The sequence below is a fragment of the Cavia porcellus genome, unplaced genomic scaffold (assembly GCF_034190915.1).
Source record: "Cavia porcellus strain 051 isolate PalLab524CR breed Dunkin Hartley unplaced genomic scaffold, mCavPor4.1 scaffold_7, whole genome shotgun sequence".
Classification (NCBI taxonomy): Eukaryota; Metazoa; Chordata; class Mammalia; order Rodentia; family Caviidae; genus Cavia; species Cavia porcellus.
Genome location: NW_026947490.1, coordinates 63,081,213 through 63,103,674, shown reverse-complemented (window position 1 = coordinate 63,103,674; position 22,462 = coordinate 63,081,213). Strand labels below are relative to the sequence as shown.

Here is a 22,462-nt window from a genome sequence, read left to right as displayed (position 1 = left end):
TCCACTAGGTTAGTAGTCACTGTGGTATAAACTTCTACCTTGTGAATGATTTTTGAAAAAAATTTTAGTTCACCAGAATGGAAAACACTATAAAATCGAAATCAAGCGGAAAGAGCCTGAACCAGGAGCTGAGTGGCTCAGATTCTGCCACTGCCACAAAATAGCTGCGCGGGAGCAGCAGCTCCCTCTCTGCACAAACGTGGGAATAATTAGCCTCATTTTTACCTCATAGAGTTGTAATGAGGAGCAAATAAAAATAACAGACGTTCATGCACTTTCGAAGGTACACCGTGTAACCAGTATAAGATATTATTAGATCTAATCTGGCATTAGATTTGCTAATCTAACACCAGAATAGTAAGTACCAAAATGAACTCAGTGAAAATATTTTTACAATTCAATCATGGATAGTATCCTCTTCTCTTGCCATAATAAACAATGGTGTTCTGCTTTAGATGATTTTTTATTGCACTCTTAACCCTTGAAAGTTCCTTGAATTCTGACCTGGCATGACAACTTCAGTGACTTTTTTTCTACCTATTGTCTTCTTTGCAGTCGAGCATGCATTAGATTTCTGCAGAGGCAGAAGAGGCATTGACTGCTTTTTCTCCGCATGGCAGTGGTGGTGACATTTGATCTTATACAGGGATTAAGTCATTCATGGGTAGAGCCCAAAGGTAGGAGCACCTCCAAAACAACAACCAGCCTCCCTGGTCCCACAACATCCCGAAATTCAGTCACTTCTGCTACAGCTATAATTTGTAGTCTGTCTGGCACTGAGAATTCTAACTGCAGCCTCTGTGGTTTAAATAAAATGTATCTACAGCAGCTTGGAGCCGTGTTTTAAAATGTTCCATGTTATTTTAGTTCAAGGGCAAGCTCTTAAAATTAAAAGAAAACTTTGGTTTTAATTATAGATTAAGAGTGAAAGTTGTTTTAACGGAATGCTATTGAGTCCCACTGTTGGAGAAAGCATTTCAAAAAAATTCTTTTTGAAAAAATTAATTCTTCTCTTAAAGTAACAATCTTCATTGTCACAGGAAGATCAAACTCTTGAGAATACCCACACATGCGCATGTGCATGCACGAACCCAGAAAGGCATTTTTGTGGTTTTCAAACTATGATAGTCATAGTCCATCCACTCAGTATTTCATTTTCCAGTGATTTCAGTTACATTTTAGAAGCAAGAGGCAATATTTTAACAAATGTTATTGCAGATACAGTAAGAGCTACTAAGAGGCAATTGGTACTGCTAATTCACCTTAAATTCTAGAAAAACCTGATATCTTAATAGCCTTACAGAACACAGTTTTGACATTCGCTGTTTATATAACAAAGGATTCCTCATAGAGTTCTTCTAGAACACTGTGCTGTCCTTTAAACATGATTTGAGGGCCAGGGATTTAGCTCAGCAGCATAAGCGCCTGCCTGGCAAGTGTGGGGTCCTGAGTTTGATCCCCGGTACCAAAAAAAAAAGAAAACTTGATTTGATTTAAGCCTTACTTTATGGAATGCATCTATCCTGAAAGCTGAAGTATATTTTATGTATTTTCTGCAGACTCTTAAAGTACATGAAGTAGAAGGCTTATGTCAAATCTATAAGCAGGGCACAAGTGAAGAAACAGACTTCTCCTCCTCTTCCTGCTCACCACGTGCCAGGGCCATAGCAGGGAGTCTGACTGGGGTCCTGCTCCCTCCACAGACTTGCTGTGCTTTGCAAGGAGCACCTTCTTCTAACAAAGAGTCTGTCAGCCCTGTTCCACAGGATCCCTTCACCTGTTTTCATCCCACTTTTGCACTCGGTTCCTCTCAGCAGATACTCAGCTCCCTCCAGCGACCCTCTGTTCCCAGATTCCCTCCCTACTCTATAAAGATGCCCTTGGGCTCCCTCTGCTACACTAAAGCCAGAATGTCATGGGCTTGGCCTACAGAGAAAGTTTGGTCCTACTGGCCACAGTAGGACCCTGCATGCCCACAGTGAGGCCCCTGAAAGTAACTATCAAGAAGACAAAGGAAGGACACATAAATTCCAGGCTGAAGATGCTTATCAACAAGCTACATGGCTGGTCCTAACTTTCTGGAAAAATGAAAGGATTAAGATGCTCAGAGTAACTGAGGGATCTCCCTGAAAACTCTCACACCCTCAACTCCTTATGGATTATGTTCTGTTTTTGAAATACCTGTGGGAGATGGGAATACTTGTGGTACCTACTTTATGGAGCAGTAAAAGCTTAAGACAATGCATGCAGGATGCATAGCAGGGAGCCTGGCTATCCTGTCATTGTCACTCTCTCCTGAATTCCACAGGATATCAGCAGTGACACTGACTCTGAAGAGGCTGATTAGTAGAGGACCCGGGGTGACGGTTTGAGGGTTTTTTTGTAGGTAGAAGAAAAGAAGCCAGAAGGTAGAAGACTTATAGAAGGAGGAGGAAAGATCTCCTACAGATGAGCTACCATCTTGGTAAACCTTTTCAGATTCAGGAAAAAGGATGGTCAAGAGTTTCAAAGACAAACATATCTGAGCTTAAATCTGACTCTGCAGCATCGCAGCTTACAAGAGCTAACTGAAAACTATGGTGCATGTTCATATTTTTGAGACATCGCCACAGGAGACATGTTGCCATCAATTTCCTCTCTAAACACTCTGGTTTGCTTCTAACTTACCCCCTGTCATTGTTGCAGGTTTCTGGAGCACTTCTGGGAGTCCTCTTTTGTGAGTGTCTTTCTAAAGAGTGATCAAAAATGCAGTGACTGCTGCCACCAAATGCCATCCAATGGAAAGTCAGGCTCATAGAAACATTCTCAAGCACTTTGCTCCCTGGACCTGGCACTGTGTGGCATTTGCTCTTCCCCAAAGTCAAAATGACCATGGAAGGTGAATGTTTTGCACTGATTTGGGACATCAAGGCAGTCACATGGTGCAACAAAAGGTGGGTACTCATGAAAGGGAACTTCCATAACTGTTCTAGAAAGTGGCAAGAATGATGGAATAAGTGTATTTGGAGTGCAGAGGAATATTTTGAGGAGCTTGACCAATGGCAATGTGTCTTTTACTGGAACCTTTAAAAGTTAAACACGGTATTTTTCAACCATACCGTCTACATAGGCACATTCTGCTGCCTAAATCTTCTCTATCATCTTTAAAAATAAGGGCAGTAATATACCCATCATGGAGTTACTGTAACTACTACATAAAATATAACTCACTTACATAAAATGGTGTGAAGCCAGGTATGCAATAAGTCCATGGAAAATTGCAGTTTTTATGACCATGTACAGCAAAGAGACGTCACCTTCAGCATCCACAGCACTCTGCTCACTACTGTGAACCATCCGGCCAGCTACCTCAGGCCACTGTGCTGTTGGTGCACTGATGCCCACCTGCATGCTAAGATGCCTGCTCCATTCTGTAAAATATATGTAACCTAAGGAAATCAGAATAAATCTATAGTACAGAGAATATGTGTGTGTGTGTGTGTGTTTTGTACTCATATATACATTTTAACTTAATTAGACAAGGTTTTAGTATTCAATCTGTAGATTACCAGAAACGTTTAAACCAGTATATCTTTTATCCTTTAAAATAACCACATAATGATGTCTATTGCATAAGAATTTAGGGACAAATGGGCAGAACCTTATACATTTCCCCATTGCTACATGATCTATGCTGGGATAGGCAGAATTTTGCCTCCCTCCATCCCCACTCATGTCTCTGGCATTCCCTGTGTGAACATACTACGTTACACATGAAAAGAGAATTTGCAGATGTCATTCAGGTGATCAATTAGTTTAAATTGGGAGATTATTTACCATTAGATAAGTAGGTTCAATGTAATTACAAGAACACTTAAGTGCAGAAATTTGTCCTGGTTAATGATGGAGTAGGGGTGGGCACAGGGCTGCTGAGAAAGTGCAAGGAGCCAGCAGAAAAAGGAGAAGAGAAGCAGTGAGGCCCGGAAATGGGGGCCCCAGTACCATAACCACAAGGAAATGAACTATACCAGTGGCTGGAATAAGCTTGTAAGTGGGTTCTTTCTCAGCTCCAAAGACTCCGGTGTGACAGACATTTCCATATTGGCCTCACGTTATGCTGAGCAGAGAATCCAACCATGCTGCACTAGACTTTGGACCCACAGAACTGGGACATAAACTGTAAAATGTGTGGTAACTTGTCATGAAGTGAGAGAAAACTAAAACATGGGCATAACAACTGTGTTTTGATTTGTAACTCCAGTCATAAGACTTATAGACTTGGTATTGTTAATGAATTCAAAACCAACACGCCATATTTCTTAGTGCTGCACACAAGCCACTCCCTCCTGGAAATACAGGGGCCATGAGCTCAGATTTACCTTTTGATATTTTCTCTGTTCTTCTTAGTGCAAGAGGTTCATTTAATAACTTAGAATAAGTAGTTGGATGTGCTTCTGGCCATTAGTATGGCCAATAAAAGGCACACAGATGTTTCCCTGGAAAATAAACTCTTTCAGGACAAAATAAGATCTGAAACTACAAAACTACTAGAAGAAAATAAAAGGAAAAAGGTCCATGATACAAGTTAAGGCAGCGATTTACTGGATATGAGCCCCAAAGCACAAATGATTAATAAAAGAGAAAGATAAATAGGATTGCATGCATTAAATTAAAAGAGTTCTGTACAACAAGGAAAACAATAGAGCAATAGAGTGAAGAGACAGACTATAAATTAGGAGAATACATTTGCAAGTCATACATCAGATAACAGGCTGATGGCTACAAAAAATTCCATAACAAGAGGATTAAGAACTCGATAGATATTTCTCAAATGACATACATACAGCCAACAGACACATAAAAGAGATCAACATCTCTAGTTATAAGATAAATATAAATTAAAAACACAGAGAGAGATCACTTTATACTTCTTAGGTTGGCTAATAGAATTATCAAAAAGATGATAGCTAAGTGCTGGCAATGAGGAAAAGGGAATATTTGCAATAGTAAATATTGATTATTTATTATAATAATAGTAAATTATTGTAGTCACTGTGGAAACATTGAAGTTCCATTAAAAATAGAATTACTGTCCTATCCAACAAAGCTATTATTGGGTATACACCCAAAGAAATTAACTATAATTAATAATAACATATTATATATGATAAAATAGCTGAGAGGATTTTAAATGTTTCGCCACTAAGAAAAAGTATTTGAGGTAACAGACATGGTAATTAACCTCATATGATCACTCCACAATATACATGTATGTAGCAAAACATCACATTGTTTTATATATATATAATTATTTTTCAGTTAAAAATAAAACAAAAAATAAATCTTTCAAATCCCCATATTTTCAGGAAAAGCCCATGAGGGAGGAATCATCAGCTAAGATTTACAACTGGGTATTTGCTGTTTATGCTGTCTTCCCAATGGCCAGGTGAACTAGTGGCAATATATAAAATTATTGATTCTAGAACCTTAAAGGACTTACCGAAGCCTTAGCTACAGAATCCAGGGAAAGGCCCATCCATTCTGCCTGAGACAACAACACTAAAGTCACTACAAAGAAAGAACCCTAGAAATGTTAAAAATCAAAGAGTTTTTGATCTTGGAAATATCTTGGGAACAGTGGCCTATTTCAAACATAGCACTAGTAAGCAGTATATATTCTAGATGACAAATTTAAAGCCAAGCTTATTCCTGGAGGAAGAAAAAAAAAAAAAAAGAGCACAGAAAAATATTCTGTACCTCTTCTACCACTGTCCAGAGATGCAGAAGTGTTATGACATATTCAGTTGACTTGGTTGTAGTCAAATAAACTAGGAGAAAATCTGAACAGGAAAGCCCTGAGCAAAGATGAAGCGCTTATTGTTAGAAGAGGAAAAAATGTTTAAACAGAGGAAGAAGCAGGGAAAGGAGGAGGAGGAGGAGGAGGAGGAGGAGAAGGAGGAAAAGACAGAAAGGTATTAGAGGAAAGAAGATACTTTAACATTTTCATGATAAATCAAATATGAATTTTAATAGTACTTTATTAATGTGATGTTTTTGAGACATGTGAGCCCTTTCCCTCCCATGGTGTTCTTCTGTTTTTATGTATAACTGTAATAGAACACATCTGTAGCACTACCTAGTACTAAAATAACCCAAATGCAAAAGGGTAAAAAAACAATATGGGCACAGGATATTTAATGCTCCATTAATTGATAATTTTGTTTGAAGAAAAGATTGGCAAAAAGGAGTGGAATTCTTAGCTCCTTGCTTTTACTTAAAAATTCCCAACAGTACTCAGTCAAACAAAGAACTTAAGTTTTCCACTGGAAAGACAAAAAGAAAAGTTTCTGGTAGGCCCTGCCACATGCTTAGCTACAGAGAGTAAAATAGTATCCATTTGGATCTGAGTCACAGTTCCAAAGCATTGGATTTATTAGGTGCTCAACTGCCAGGGAATAGTATATTGTTATATTGTAATTGCAGGTATTTTTACTTAATTAAGTTGCATTTAGATCTTTATTTCAGGCCCTGTAGATTAGGATATTTTACCTATAATAATGTGCTGTTTATGCAAATAAATTATATCAGGAATTTTGAAAGAGTTCTAACTGTTCCATTCTTCAGACAGTTACTTTGTATTTATTATTCCTTGAAATTCAGAATCTATGCATAATTGTGAATGAGTGTAAATTCTCACTGAAAACTCCTGGAAACTAAGAACACATATTTTGTGGTAAAAGTGTGTATTTAAGGTAGTAAACTTATTAAGCCTGACTCACTTCTCCTTCAAAATCTCATTAAAATTATAGAAAGTGAATGTAAACTCGACTGAGCACCTAACAGTTCTCAGAGACAGTAAAGATCATGACTGCCAAATCAGCAAAGATGAGAAATTTGTGAAAGTTAAAATACATATGGCATCACGTTGGTGGGGAAATCTAAACGGAGAACCACAACTCAAAACATGTGGAGGCCAAGACGGGGGCCAAGCCCGAGCTGCTTTTCCTAGCAGGGCACAGAAGACATGTAAGTCGGAAGTTCAGTCAGAAAATTAGGGGTTGTGAAGGAAGCCATGAAGATTCCCAGTTAAGGGAAAGCCATCTGAGACTTGAGTCTAAGGCCTCGCTGAGTTCACAGAGAATTTTCTGAGTCATCCAGCTACAAATGTTCTTTAAGCAAGTTGGAGAAGGGGCTGAGCCTGTTTAAATAGGAATCCTAGCAAACGATTTTAAAGCACAACAATAGTAAGTACAGTGGGACTCAGTGGGTTCAGCCTCCAGCACTGAAAATAGAGACTGAGATAACTTCTGATCTGTAAAGGGACCCCAGCTGCAATGACAAAGGAGGGAAAAGTGATGTTAGTTTTCCTTCACTGTGACAAAATATCTAGGAAATCAGTTTACAAGGGGTAAGGGTTTAGTTTCAGCTCACGGTTGCAGAGGGCTCAGTCCATGGTTAATTAGCTCTACCCGGGACATTTAGGGTCTGTGACAAGGGCAGAACATCATGACAGAGATCATCTGGCAGAACAAAGCTGCTCACCTCATATGTCCAGGAAGCCAAAAGGATAGAAGGGAAGCAGGGTCCCAAGGTCATCCTCAAGGGCACACCCCCAATGACCTAATTTCCTCCCACTCCAGGGAGCATTCCTGCAGGCTTCAACCCCTCCCCACAGGGCCACACGCTGGGGCTCTAGCCTTCAGTATGTGGGCCTTTGGAGGACATTTCTGATTTAATCTATAGCAGAAGATAAAAAGGAGACTCTTGGAGAATAAAAATAAGTCATCAAAATTAGAAGGAAAAATTAAACAGATAGCTGATTAATAGAATGGACAGAGAAATGTTGATGCTTAGCATACTAGTAATTAGGTACAGAAAGTATGCAGAATATAAAGAAAAAAGATGAAAAAGGGTAGAAAAATAAGGAAGCTCAGGCCAAGATCATCACATAGGTGAAGACTTTTTCAAACTTTCAAGATGATCAGGAGAGCTAGTGGTCACTTCATTTAAAACTTTCCAGAGTGGAAAATGAAGAAACATTTTCCAGTTTACTGCACAAAACTAATTTAATTCTAATACCAAAATTGTGCCAGGATTAAGAAATTATAGACAAGTCTCACTTGAGTTTTGATGTAAAACTGTCACTGGTAGCTTAGTGAGACAGGGGGTAGGTCCAGAAGCCCAGATACCTTGCAACTGTGGGGGAGACAGACACCTCCTGCTGCGGGCCAGGCCTCAAGACAAAAGATCAAACAAATGCATCCACATCCTAATAGACTGATATTTTAGTTCTCTATCACCCTGAGAAAGTCAGAAGTCACCATCCCAACTCCCTAGGGAAGTCACTGCTCCCTAAGAATGCTGGCTTTCTACGTGACTCACTTTCCTATTTGTCCCCAATTTAATCAATTTTACCTGAACATAATCTTATTGGCTAACCATAGTTCTTGCCCACCTTATGCCCATCTGCCTTGTGTGTTCCCAGTTTTCCCCACCTTGAACCCATCTCACTACATGATTCTACTCTATAAAAGCCCCTGGAAAAGACAGCATCCCTAGCAACCCGCCGGGGACCCCTTCTGTCTCTCTCAGGCAGAAGCTTTCTTTCTCTCACTAAATATATTCCGTTCTTCTGTTGTTCCTAAAATTCATTTGATTTTACAGAACACAAACTCGTACTGGACATAGTAAGTCAGGAGTTTCATTCCTATATCAAAACTACCAAATAAAACACTAGTAAATTGAGGCCAGGAATATATTAAAAGAATGATACATTGTGATCAAATAAAATTCTTTCCAAGAATTCAAAGACAGTTAAACACTAGGAAATTTATCTTAAAAAATAACTACATAAATGTTTTAAAAACAGTAACTTGGAGATGGTCTTAAAAATTGAGACAATAGCATTTTATAAATGCAATAACTACTCAACTGTGTGTGTGTGTGTGTGTGTGTGTGTTTCTGGTGGGGTTGAAATGTTGCTTATTAACTATTTTAGCAATAAAAGGAAAACACCTTAACCTGATACTTCTTTTGTCTCTTATAACCAGAAGCCCTCTGAAAAAAATATACTTAATGATAAAATATAAGAAAAATTCCCTTTAATATTATTTATCATTGGTATTCTCCAGTATGATGAAGTAACTACAGGAGAAAGGAAGGCAAAGGAAAATTAAAAATTGTACTTTTTATTTTAAAGAGGGAAAAACAAAACAAAATGAAAATGTACAAGAAACAAATAACAACAATAACAAAAAACCAAAACAATAACAATGTAGGCTTTCAAAACAAGGTGATAGGAACCTAACAAAGATTGTTATTTTGTGTAGTTATCTTCAAAAGTTACTAAGATTACCAAATATAACCAGGCAAAATTGATCTAATCCTATGAGTGTTAACTGATTTGCTCCAAGAACTAACAGAATTGGTAGTACAACCATCTTAGCTATCTTAAGTGTATATATACAAATTTATATCTTTTTCCTTTCCTCTATCTTTTTTTCCCTGTCTGAGTTATTTTTCCCCCTTGAGCAATTTCTTATCCTTTCACAATATTTATTGAACATTTTGGATCTTATTTACTCTTTCAGTTTCTTACACTAGGGAGACACAGTATAAAAATTGTATTATATTAAAATACAAGACATATTAAAATAAAAGATACACTTGTAAACTTTGATAATCCAGCTAGATAAAAATATTCAAAATGCAACGGGTTTCCTGCATGTCAATGATAGCTATTATAATACAAAATTGCCAAGAAGTTGTTCAAAAGAAATAGTAAGAGCAACAAATGAGACTCCTCGTAATGAGCATATGAGAACTATGCCAGGTCTATGTAAAGAAAAATGTAAAAACTTATTGAGTGTCATGAAAAATCACCAGAACAAATGTCCCTGAGTGGAAAAAACTTGATACAACAAAGACAAAAACAGTCCCCCAACTTATATTCGGTGAAATTCCAACTTAATTTCCAACAAGTTTTATATTAATAAGGAACTTGTCAAATTTACTTAAAGTTCAACTGGAAAATTAGATTCAAGGGCCTAGATGAGACTACTTGGAAAGGAAAGTAGACACAACCTGGCATCAGTCCGAGTGTAAAATACAGTCGTGAAAATGGAATACTGTTCATACAAGAATTTTTTAAAATTTGATGGAATATGAGTCTAGAAATAGATATACATACAACTTAGTATATAATAAAGTTAGCATTTCAAATCAAGAAAGAAAGGTTTTAAAAAGTGTTCCACTATGTTGGGACCATTGGCTGTCACTTGGGAAAAAAATAGAAGTCTGATAATTACTTTGTGTAATTTACAAACATAAATTGTAGGTTATAAGTGGTGCACATTAAAATAATAAAAATATTAGAAAAATATAGAAGCATCCTTATTTATTTTGGGATACCTCTTCCTAAAATGACACAACATTGCAGAACACAGAGGCAGATTTAACCTCTTTTGGCCTCTGATGTGCTCGTTGGGCCCAGTGCCCGCCCTGGGAGGCAAGGGTCAGGTCACTGTCCTGTTCCCCAGCTCCTTTGAGAGGCTGCTGAGTCGCTGCTTGGAGCTGTACTTATCTAAGGCTTCCTGAAAACTGTGGGCATCTTTTACTGTCTGCGTTTCCCAGAATCACAGCGTGTCAGAGGTGTAAGCTCCTTACAGATTGTCTCACCACACAGCTTAACTTTACAGCAAGAGGAGAGGTGGCCCTGGCTAGTAAAGGGACTTGTCAGAAAACACAAACCCAGTGTTGCTAAGCAGATCCAGCTCAATACACGGCTCCTGATTTCTAAGGCTCTCTGTTTTTCCACATGTGAATTTCCTGTGGCCTAACCTACAAACGGGTCATTTCGTGCCAGGTAAGGAGGCTAACTAGGGAGAAAATTTGAGGCCAGCAAAGTCATTTTCCAAACCACAGTTGAAGCAACAGGAATTTAACTATTTTCAAAATATAGATTAAACCTGCAGTGTTTCAACAGCGTTTCTTTGAGTCTTTTGTATGATCATAATAAAAGCAGCGGGGGGAGAGAGGATGCAAGTGAAGTCAAGGACAGACAGACAGAGCTCTCTGAGTTTCCCTCTCAGCACTGCACCCAGGCAGTGGGCAGGGGGCTGCGGATTAGGAATGGTATTTGGGGCTTGCTAATGTCATGAAATCATAAAACTAAGCTTCTTTACATTTGCTGAGAAGAAAATTATTGTAACTATAAATTAAATTTTACTGCTTCAATCATAACAACTGGGAAATAGCCCTCAAATACCTTTCAAGATAGTTGACAATTACTATTCAGAGGATTTTTGTTTTTTGAGGGGTATCAGTAACCGAATTCACGACCAAGGGCTTGCCAGGCAGGCACTGTGGCACTGAGCTATATCCCCACCCCAGTTTAGAGGACTTATGTTTATGCTTTTCTGAGCACATTTGAACAACAACAGAAAAGTACATATCACTAAAAAAAATTCTGAAAAAAGTACACAGGTTAGGTAAACCGGAGGCCCCACGAGTTATAAGAAAATCTGAACTGGTGCCGTATTTCTTAAAAGGTCTAAAGTAAAGAAACCCAGGAGCTATAATAACAATTAACACAATACCAGCTGCACTGACAAGGTTCTGAGAAAACTCCTTGACCCAGTTAGATAGCTTTAACAGACGAGAATCACAGAGCAAGAATTAGCACAAGCCAAACAACAGTGCAAGAGCATGGGAACATCAGTATCGGTCAACCTTGGTCCAAACTAGCAAAGGCCTTGAGATGCACAGGCAGCTGAGATAACACAACCCTCCAGTTTCACGCTAGGCTAACATCACAGCAAGGCACTTGGCACCAAACAACTGCTGGCCAGGGCTTTTACACTTAGAAATGGAAGATCCTCCGGTAACATTTAAGGAATTCCTGTTCTTGCCAGGCTGCCATCCTCTTGCCTTGAAGCCATGTGACAGATGAGCCTAAATACCACTTTCTAATGCATCTGTTGTCTAAATCAGTGTTGAACCTGGAAGGAAGCCTCTCAGTCTTGGCCCTTCGCAAAAGGGTATATTTTAGTGTCATAATGACAGTCTTGGCAGAACAGGGCATTCTTACTTGAAATGCCATACCGAGGGACGTGTCTGCCATCACCTGAGTGAGTGGCTGGACTACAGGGACAATTGGTTCCTAACACACAGGCAGCTACGTGAAAACTTAAAGAACAAAGTGTTTCTTGGAAATCACGCTTTATGAATGGCTGTCTCTCACCACCTTTCGGTGTTTTAGAAGCTTTCATTTTTCATTTGAGTTGTTTTTCCATTTTAACTTTATATTACCCAAATGTTCCTCCCTGAATCAGTACTGTTAAAAAAATTTGGCTCTTTATTTAAATGAAAACTGATTAAAGGCAAAATGTGTTTGGCAAACACATTGTTTCTGTCAAAGATGTACATCTTGATCACTGTAAAGAGAACTGAGACACAATATATGTACATGTACCAACTCCCCACAATTAATACAATTCATTTTAAACGTGTACACCCAAAACAAGGAAATATTTATAAGTAAGAAAAACATGCTCTAAAATCATCAGGCAAATAGGCAGCTTTTAACCCTGTCTGCAGTCTAGTGAGCTGGAATATTCTTCTACGTCACAATGACAATAGTTAAGGCATTGCCAGAAAACGAAGCGTAAACTTGCGTTTTCCTCAACCTAAGGGAACTCTAAATGCGAATTGTCTCCTGCAGTAATTCGGGTGTCCCACGCTGCTCATTGTGCTGGGCTGGGAAATAATCATCCATGAATCACTTTTCTGACTGGGAATACTCAACACTGTTGGAAGCTGATGAGCAGTGCGGTTGGTAAAAGCTACGACTCATCCATCTCCCTCAAACCACCTTCCAATTGGGTGGTTATCATCACTCAATTGTTTCTGACCACTTCCTGGAAATGACTTCAGGGTCTCCACATCTGCAAATGCTACTCTGTTCTTCAGCTACGTTCATCTCCTACTACCACTAATGCACACGCATGTGCACACAATTTACATAGTCACACCACAGAGACCTTTGACTGCTAGTATTTGCTATTAAGTATCTTTGCCAAGTCATTCCTCTTTCCTTTAATAACCAAAAGACAATCCCTAGGCATCATGTGTGGCTGTCAGTCTTGGGTTAGGACCTTTCCATAGAGGCGTTAAAAGAAATTTTTAGAAATGTACACACACCCATCCAAAGTTCTCAGAAGTTTAATATTAATGATTCCAATATTTTTAAAGTAGAAGTCAATTAAGTACCCGCAATTGCCAAAAGCAATTGGACTTGCTGTAGCAAGGATCAGGTTCCTTTTTCCAAGAAATGGAGCAATACATACATAAAAAGCAATTTTCAATGTCTAGTAAATAAAGCAATTTTTCAATCTGCAAAATAAAGGATTGAGCGAAAGAAATCTTTAGAAATTGACTGCTGGACTTGCAAAAGTTCCAGATTATTTACCTCTCTAGTGCAATGAAATTGAAAGAGATTAAGTATGAAAGCTGTCAAAGAGGAAAAGGTAGAAAAGTTTATAATACAGCCCGTTGTTTAAATACGCCATCCTTCATTTAAAATAAAAACCAGCCAAAAAAAGCCTCAAATTTTATGAAAGAAATTAGAGTAAATAAGTTTACTATTACTTCTTTTGAGTCCTCGAAATTCACAATTATAAATTATATCATTTGTCATAAAAATCAAGAGCATAAGTTTCCAAAAGCTAAAAGTACCAAAATTCAGGACTGGAAGAAAATACGTGTTTATCCTGAGTGAAAAAATTTGTTACATCAACAAAGACAAATACATAGAGAAATACCTGTTTAGTTTCAGAAATAAAGTAGAGAGACAGAAGGGAAAAACTAACTGGAACACAGAAAGAAAGAGAGAGAGACAGAGACAGACAGAGAGAAAGAGAGAGAGAGAGACAGAGAGGGGGGAAAAACTGCTTGCATACCATATGCATCAAATAGAACGCCTTGTTATTTTACCAGAGAAATTTTTTTGACATCTTTTCAGTCTCAGGCTACAGAAGTGTCAATGGATCCTATTTGTTCTTGTCAGAGTTTATAAACCTAACTAAACATAGTAGGAGTTATGCATTTACATTTCTTACACATAGAAGGAGGGGGAAAAAAAGACCCTTTTATGCCAGCCTGAGTTTGGCTTGAATTTTTATGACTTATTTAGAAGCCCAAGGGAATGAAAAAAGTCTCTTAATGGAAATACTGACATGGTCTTAAATACATGTATGACCTAAACAAGCACAGGGTCTACATACAAAACTGCATCAGGGTGCAACTGACCATACAGGAAGCCTGAAATAAACTAGGTATCAGAAAATCAATTATAATTAATTCGCTGATAAATGCCAGTAGAAGACTGAAGCCTCGACCAGAGAACGCCTCTTTAGAATCAGAGTCTCACCCTGGTAAACGTGTTTTTATTAGGAAGATACACAAAATGCATGGAATCTCTGTTACACATGGAAGAAAGAAAATGGAACACTTCTACATGCACTTTCTCTTATTTTGACACGTGACTAAAAATAAGTTTTTCCTCCTGGTGGTGGAGATACAAGCCAGAGCCTTTCACATTCTAGGCAAGTGCTCTGCCACTGAGCCTCCCCCAGCCCCAAACAGTTACTGGTAAAAAGACAAAGCCCTGTCTCAGGGTTCTTGTCAACCTTGAAAATAAATACAGCAGGAAAGTTTGTATGAGTGGCTGTAAACTTGCTTCTCTGTGTCTCACCTACAAGGCTGTGTACCAGGTAGAGATACACATTAAACACCAGCACGTAGTCTGTCTGCTTTACTTTTTATTCTTTAGTGGATTTTCTTTAGATTAGTTCACCTTTTCTATTTATCATCTGTGCATTTCTCTGGAAGTCACGCTTCTACTTAAGATCAATTTAGTTTTATTTTATACTTTATATGTTTTAATTTTGAATCTCATAAACTTTTTCTTGTTTTGCAGTTCATTTTGCTTGATCCTTTAACTACTTTTTCAAATCTTTCATTTCCTTCTTTTAAAGAAATTCTTTTTTAACCAACCTAAACTTATTTATGAACCTGCTCTTTCTCTTGTCATGTTGACTGACACAGACCGACACATACCTGTGTACATGAAACTGTCTTTTCATGATTTAAAGAGCAGACAGACTAAATCATTAAAACACTAACTCATTCATTTAAGAAACATTTATGGAACAAATATGTGCAAGACACCACATTAGGTGCTAGGGGGGCCTATAAAAATTAAATTAATAAAACACCATTTCAGGGCCTCCAGGAGCTTTTAATACATATAGGGCAGTGGAAATTGGTACCAGAGGGAAAGAGAGAATGTGGCTGTGTTTCACAAAACAATTTCTTTCCATTCTGACAAATGTGAAGTCACACTTGCCATCCTTTTTAAATACTACAATGTAAAAGGACAGACTTATCTCAAACGCAGCCTCAAAACTTTATATATTTTCTAAACTGAGCTGCTACCTATTCAATTGTAAACCGTGTTGTCAGTATGACACCATGTAACAAGGAAACATGAATGAAAGACACCCCCAAAGATCCAGCAAGTTTGCCCAGCTTGTGTGTGTGTGTGTGTGTGTGTATGTTAATCTGCTATCAATCTCTCAGTTCCTCACAGTGAGTAGAACATTAGCGTAATTCCAAATAAATTTTGCAAGTGTATCTATTAATAAATATAATTTTCAGTAGCTATCATCTCATAAAAATAACTTAATGCTTGCTTGTATTGTTTGATTGACTTTGCAGGCCTAAAGTCAGTAATCTGAGCACCTATTTGGAGGCTAACAGTATGCAATATTACAGCTATGGGGGATCTCCTTCTGAAGGTGATAGGCACTGTTAATTCCCTATTATCTTGGTTTACAGTTCTGTATTATTTTCATTGTTTTGTTTGGTTTGGTTCTATTGTGTTCTGTTGTGTTTGGTTTTATTATGTCTGATGGTATGGGCAGCTATTTTGAAGATAACACAATATATTATGCTAGCCATTGTGGATTCCTATTATCTTGTTTTGAAGTTCTGTATCACTTTCACTGTTTTGTTTTGATTGGCTTTATTCTGTTTTATTTTGCTTGGGTTTATTCTCTCTAAAATAATTTTTAAGATGTAATTTTCAAATGTCAAATTAGTTTGAATTTCATACATCATCCATGTAAATAAGCCATACAAATTCATATGCTCTTCCATAATATTACAGTCAAAAATTTATTAAGAATCTATAGCACTTAAAATAATGTTTCACTTTTTATAATTCTACAGTAAACCATACACACACACACACACACACACACACACACACACAAAGGGCAGTATTTCTGTAAATCTCATTTAAAAGATTATTAGCTTGAAATCAATAATTAAGGAAGCTCTCTTGCAAAGATTAGCAGAAAGTCATAGTTAGTTCTTTATCCAAGGAGGGAGAGGCATGTCAGGATTGTGGGTAAGTCAAGGGATACTAAATTGACAGGTGGAATAACATTTAAGAAGTTCTAGGAGAGGACGGGAGGGGGAGATATGGGAAAGGCTAGGGGAGGATGATCAAAGTCTGTTCTTTGTATGCATGAATGTGCTGAAACCAGACTTAGCATTCTCTAATTATTTTTTTTAAAGAAAGAAACACTAAGAGGATGGAGCACAGAGAAGAAAGTTTCATAAAAATACACCCCGAAAGCAGTGCTCAATATTCGAGGTTTAGAAGAGCAGGATATTGTGTTTTGTTTTTAAAACTGGCCCTTGAGTTTCTACTATCTAGAAATTTCACTTACAGGGAATACCTCACTCCCAGACAGCTTTTGATAGGTGAACCACAAGACAAGAAATTGAACAAACTCTCAAGTACCCTCTAAATGTCACCAGCTGGAGTGCTGATAAAGAGTTTTATTATTTTCTGCTGGAGTGCATCAAGAATCATTTGCTTGCCTGCCAGCAAAAGAATGCCTGGGATCATCCAAAACAGCAGAGCTTTCACCAAGAAACAAGAGGATGACAACAAAACGGGAACGAAGAGAAGAAAAACATCTGAAATACGCTCCCTGGTCAAGAAAATCCAAAAGAAAAAGCATCTCTAAATCTACATCCTATCCTGGACACCGGCCCCTCCTGACCACCAGGGGTCTCTCTGAAAGATGTCTCCAAATCCGACCTCACATTAATCACCAGCGGGGATTGTTCACCATTCAGAGGTCAGCCAGTGCATCCTTCCACACTTCTCTTCTGGCTGATTTAAATCTGCTTCATAGACCCCAGTAGTCTCGACAGAACCCAGGCTGTAGTGACCCTAGCACAGGTTCAGGGAGCAGCCATGCACACGCTCCTGTGCAAATGCGCATGTGGAAGAGGCTGGATGCAAATGCACCGTGACCTGCCAGAATGCTCGGGCCCACTGAGAGCACCTTTCTCCAAGATAACTGCTGTAAGCTGAGGTGAAGATCCAGGCTGATCCAAAGGTTTACTGAAACCCAGAGCATGCCTGGATTTCACTGTTGGTATCAGTATAAATCCTAAAGTGTATGAATGTGCAGGAAAAGAAAGAGGGAGAGAGAGAGAGGGAGAGAGAGAGAGAGAGAGAGAGAGAGAGAGAGAGAGAGAGAGAGAACACAAAGAACATCTCCCTCTCAGGGCCACCATTAAGTGAGGAAAAAAGGTTTAGAAACAGCAGCTGGACTTTGTCATCCTCCCCAGTATCTACTATCTAGTTCCTCTTTTGCAGCCCAAGGGAATCCCACTTCTGAAGTGTCCTAAGGCAATGGCTTCTTTTTTCTCTCAGTTAAAAACTGCAATTCTTCAGAGATATTCACCTGCATCAAGCGGAGGGGAAGCTAACATGCTTCACTCACACTAACACAGAAACCAGCCCAACGTGTCTGCCTGCACACTTTGGCTATACCAGATGTGCCCAATGAAGACGCTTTAACAAGAGGAAGTCTACCCTTCCAGCCTGTTTTGAGCAAGTTGCATTCATGAATCATACACTGGTAGTAGGAACCAGAGATAGCTGTTCGAATTTGCTAGCTATTTAGAAGCTATTCAAAGCACAGTAAGGACTTGTCTTCATGGCAAGCAGAAGAATGGATGTACACAGTTTATTCCTGACTCTCTCTTTATCATGTGCTTCTTAGCTCTCTTTCTGCTTCTTTCCCTAGGGTAGGAAACTCAGCAGGCTTGGTGCTGAAGCTCAAGTCAAACTCTAATCCAACTTAGACAAGCCTCTGGGAAGGGCATGCTCTAGAACCTCGATGGGGACCATGAGCACCAGAGCCTTTATCTGGCACCCAAGATCTATCCAGGTACCTGGATCTTGGTTTGTAATGGGAATTCACTCCATTAAACATCTGGAAATGACTACGAGTTAAGCCAACATGGTGAAAATGGATTGCAATTTTAATTTAGATAACGCCACTCAATGAACAAATTGAGTCCTTGAACATTACTTAACTATGTTTAGAAGTGATGACATTAACAATTCTGACCAATTCTAACATAACTACTGCAGTCAGAAATGTTTCAACCAATATTTATCGAGCACTACTATGCCTCTGGCACAATGCCCAATACTGCTAATTACAGGAAATAATGTTGACGTAAAATAAGCACAAATATGCATCTGTTTTGATGGCATCTAGCAATATGCCTTATAATTCACAAAACATCTCCCTCCTGCATTCAGGAAGAACAGACCAAATGCAATCCAGTGATCAAGCATCATTTCCACACACTAACTTTCATTTGGCTCTTTGATCATATATGTTTATTAAAATGAATCATTATAGCAATTCTTATACAAAAATGGACAGCAACATTCCTTAGAATATAAATGAATTGATTGTACTCATACGTGTTCATGGGGGGAAAAAAAACTGTGAAAGGTAAAAATATTTGCAGTACTCCAGCAAGGCTGAGCTGGGGTGAGTTACCAGCAGATGCGAGATAATTCTATTTAGGTGAGGAAAGAATGACACAACCAGCCGGAACTAAGGGGACTCAGAATAAGCCTGTGTGCCAAAGAAAACCACAGCAAGTGGTTTCAGAAAGCATTTCTTGAAATCCTCGTCCTGCTGTCTGTGCTTATACTGTGTTAGCCGACGACAATGTAGCAGGGCTGTCACTTCGCTCCCAGCAGATGGCCACTTACTGTTGGGTCTGATTTCTCTTAAAGCTTCAGTCTTTCTTAATTCTTCTTATATTTATTTAAAAATAAAAATTCAGTGTGTTCTTTAAAGCCTACAAAGATGCACAAACCAGAAGTTTGCATGTCTGGGCTGCGTTCTCACTGGTTGCATAACATTTTTAAAAAGTAGGCTTTTATTGAAAAATAGAGCTTGGCAAATGAATAGTCCTTAATATGGATAAAGTGCATTTGGAATGCATTCATAAAAATAAACAGCCGAGCTATTTAACTGTGGGACGCATTAACTGCAGGCACATTAATTTCTTCTCAATTTTTTATATTTTGTCACCTTTGAAAAGAACATGGATTTTCAGAAGATTCACCAAAACAGATAAATTTCATAGGAATACAATCCTGTTTTCAACAGATAGTATAAAGAAATTAACAAGGCCTGCAACTTGATACACCCACAGGTTTTTAATTTTTTAAGAAAATTTGCATTTAAATAATCTTCTAGCAATTAACCTATCTCATTAAGATAAATTTCATTTTTTCCAAAACCCTTCTTAACTTTTTTGTCTGTCATCATTTGCATTGTCATAGCTACATGGGGTGTTTTCACAATTTTGAATTCTTTTTCATTTTTTCCTATATTATAAATGCTTTTCATGTTATTTCATATCTTAACTTGGTTTGGGATTAGAATAATATTTACATTTTTAAAAACTGATGCACATCCCATAATTTTACATGTTGCAGAAAAATATATAAAACATGAAATTAATTATTTATTCAAAGTTTGGAGAAGAAATTAAAAACCAATGGATCTATCAAGACACATGCTTTGCAAAGTGGATTTTTAAAAACCTGAATTTTTCTTGCATTATTACTTATTTTTAGAATTTTCTTACCTATAAATTTATAATTTAATTTGAATGGTTGATATCAATTCATTTCACATACACAGTGAAACACATTATATTGTCAACCAAGGGTACTGTGTATATAGTGTATAATTTTTTAAAATATTAATTATACATTGACAATGTAGCCATTTCTAACTTTAACTTTTGAGTTTTTGCTTATTTTATTATTACTTTCAAAGAGTCACTTTTTGATTTATTTATTTTTCAACTATTTTACCTTTCCACATTTTTTTTCAGTTACCTGTATTAAAATAACATGGTTTCTTTTCCCTTCTCTGAAAAATAAAACATTCATATATCCATGACTTTCAAGCTCTACTCTGGTTACTTTAGACATTAATACACAACTGTATTAGTTAGATGTTAATACATAGTTAGATGTTCATATATAGTTCATTATCTGTCAAATGTCATTTTACTCGTATTTCTTTCTAGCCCCAATTCTTACAAGACTTTTTTGTATTTCTGCATGCTTGGGGATGTTCATATTGTTGGAACTGGAGATACATACTGAAAACAAGGTTGACTAAAGAATGTACACATATTATCACTGAGTCTTCCTAGATCACACATCTTGTGTATACTTGCAGACACTTGAAAATGAAACTTGTGGCTGAATAATCCAAAAAGTACATTTAACAGACCAAATTTACGGGGGCTGGGGATTTAGCTCAGTGGCATAAATGCCTGCCTTGCAAGCAGGCAGTCGTGAGTTCGATCCCCAGTACCGATAAAAAGGAAAAAGACAAAAAAAAAAAAAAAAAAGACCAAATTTACATTCTTTCTTAAAGCCTTGTGGTTCTTTTACCAAGATTCTCAAAATCATGAGGATTAAATAGGAACAACCATTCAGCACCTCTGTTGCCTAACATATCATAACTAGGCAGTAAATTCCAGAAGGTTGGGGGCTGGGGATTTAGCTCAGCAGCATAATCGCCTGCCTTGCAAGCAGGCAGTTGTAAGTTCGATCCCTGGTACTGATAAAAAGGAAAAAGACAAAAAAAAAAAAAAAAAAAAAAATCCAGAAGGTGCAGGTATAATCACAACAACATCTTTTAGTAGTGACGCTCTTCTACTTTTTATGCAGGCTCACCTACACTCTTTCACTGGAAAAGAGTAACTTCGGAGTTCTTTGTCTGGCTTTTCTTATCTGTGATTTAATATGGCTGGACTGGATACTTCTGAAGTTGTTTCCAGATCTAACACTAACGATCATTTGCTGGCGGTTTTCAAGACTCAGACTCTATCTACACCAGATGTAGGTCACACAGATTCCTTGTTCCAAAACAACCTGTTCAAACACTCTGTCAGAGCAAATCTTTCTGGGAAGTGAAGTCAGGATAGAAAATTTACCAAACATGCTACTCCATCTGAATGTTTTGGACAGGTAGAAATTGATTCATTATTTCTGGAACGAGAGCAAAAAATTCAAAGCTATTTATCAACCCTACTTGTGCTTTCCAGGAATAAAAATAAAATTTCCAAAGCAGTTGAAGCCAGACCTATACTTTTCAAAAAAACCTTGGCAATCATGTTAATTTGTGTTTATTTCCAGCAGTATTAGAAATCAAAGTATTTAAGAAAAAAGATGGACTATAAAGTAATATAAGGTATTTGCATGAATGGCTGTAATCCAATGCATTTTTGTGTTATAAATTATTCATAAAGGGCACTAGACATGTGTACCTCCTCTAAACACTGCTAGCATTAAGATTAAAATTATCATTAAGAATATAAATTTTATCCTCTTTATTCAAATTGAAATTTTCTCATCTATAAGACCATTATCTACAAAGCAACATATCAATTAAAAGCAAAAGTTCTAAAATTGAGTTATAAGTAATGTATGAATAAGCTTTAATTATGTCAAATTAAAACCCTCTCCCTCAGTTTTGTTTCTGTTCTACCCAAGATATCACAGTATTAACAAGAAAAGCCCAAGCTTACCTGTGCGGTAGACAAAGTTGCCTTCGGTTTCTGATGATGATGGAGACACCAATTCTTCCTCAAATTCATTGGAGCTAAAAGATCCTGAATGGTTCCTTTGCCTCGTTTTCCCCATCATGGCGGTGCTAGTGGCCATGACATGTCTCAAAGAGTCGTTAAGGTAACGATTCAACAAGCTGCTCTTGTATTTGGGGGGTGATACATAGTCCTCGCTGGCCCGCGACTCGGGGCGCACGCTGGCTTTGATGGTCGTGTTCTCACTTTTAATCACAGGGTGATGAACCGGAGTGTTATAGCCCCCTTCATTCATGTGTGGTCGTGAAGGGTTCTCCCCATCTATGAAGAATACATACAGTGTGTCAAATCTTCGTTGATATGTGAGATTCAGTTTTAGGCAAAACAAGGCAGTCATCTATGTAGTCTCTCCTATAATATTTTAATTTTAATTAATTTCACAGAAAAGGTGATTCCA

The 22,462-nt window shown here is 37.7% G+C and overlaps 1 protein-coding gene across 4 annotated transcripts in view; it reads right to left on the bottom strand.

The window, feature by feature from the left end:
• Mkx (mohawk homeobox) overlaps positions 1–22,462 on the bottom strand; it is a 65,717-nt gene that overhangs the window by 31,374 nt on the left and 11,881 nt on the right. For all 4 annotated transcript variants that reach the window (XM_063253715.1, XM_063253716.1, XM_003468628.5 and 1 more), the window contains exon 5: positions 21,991–22,326. In XM_063253715.1, coding sequence (XP_063109785.1) covers positions 21,991–22,326 — 336 coding nt within the window. The remainder of the gene's footprint in view (positions 1–21,990; positions 22,327–22,462) is intronic.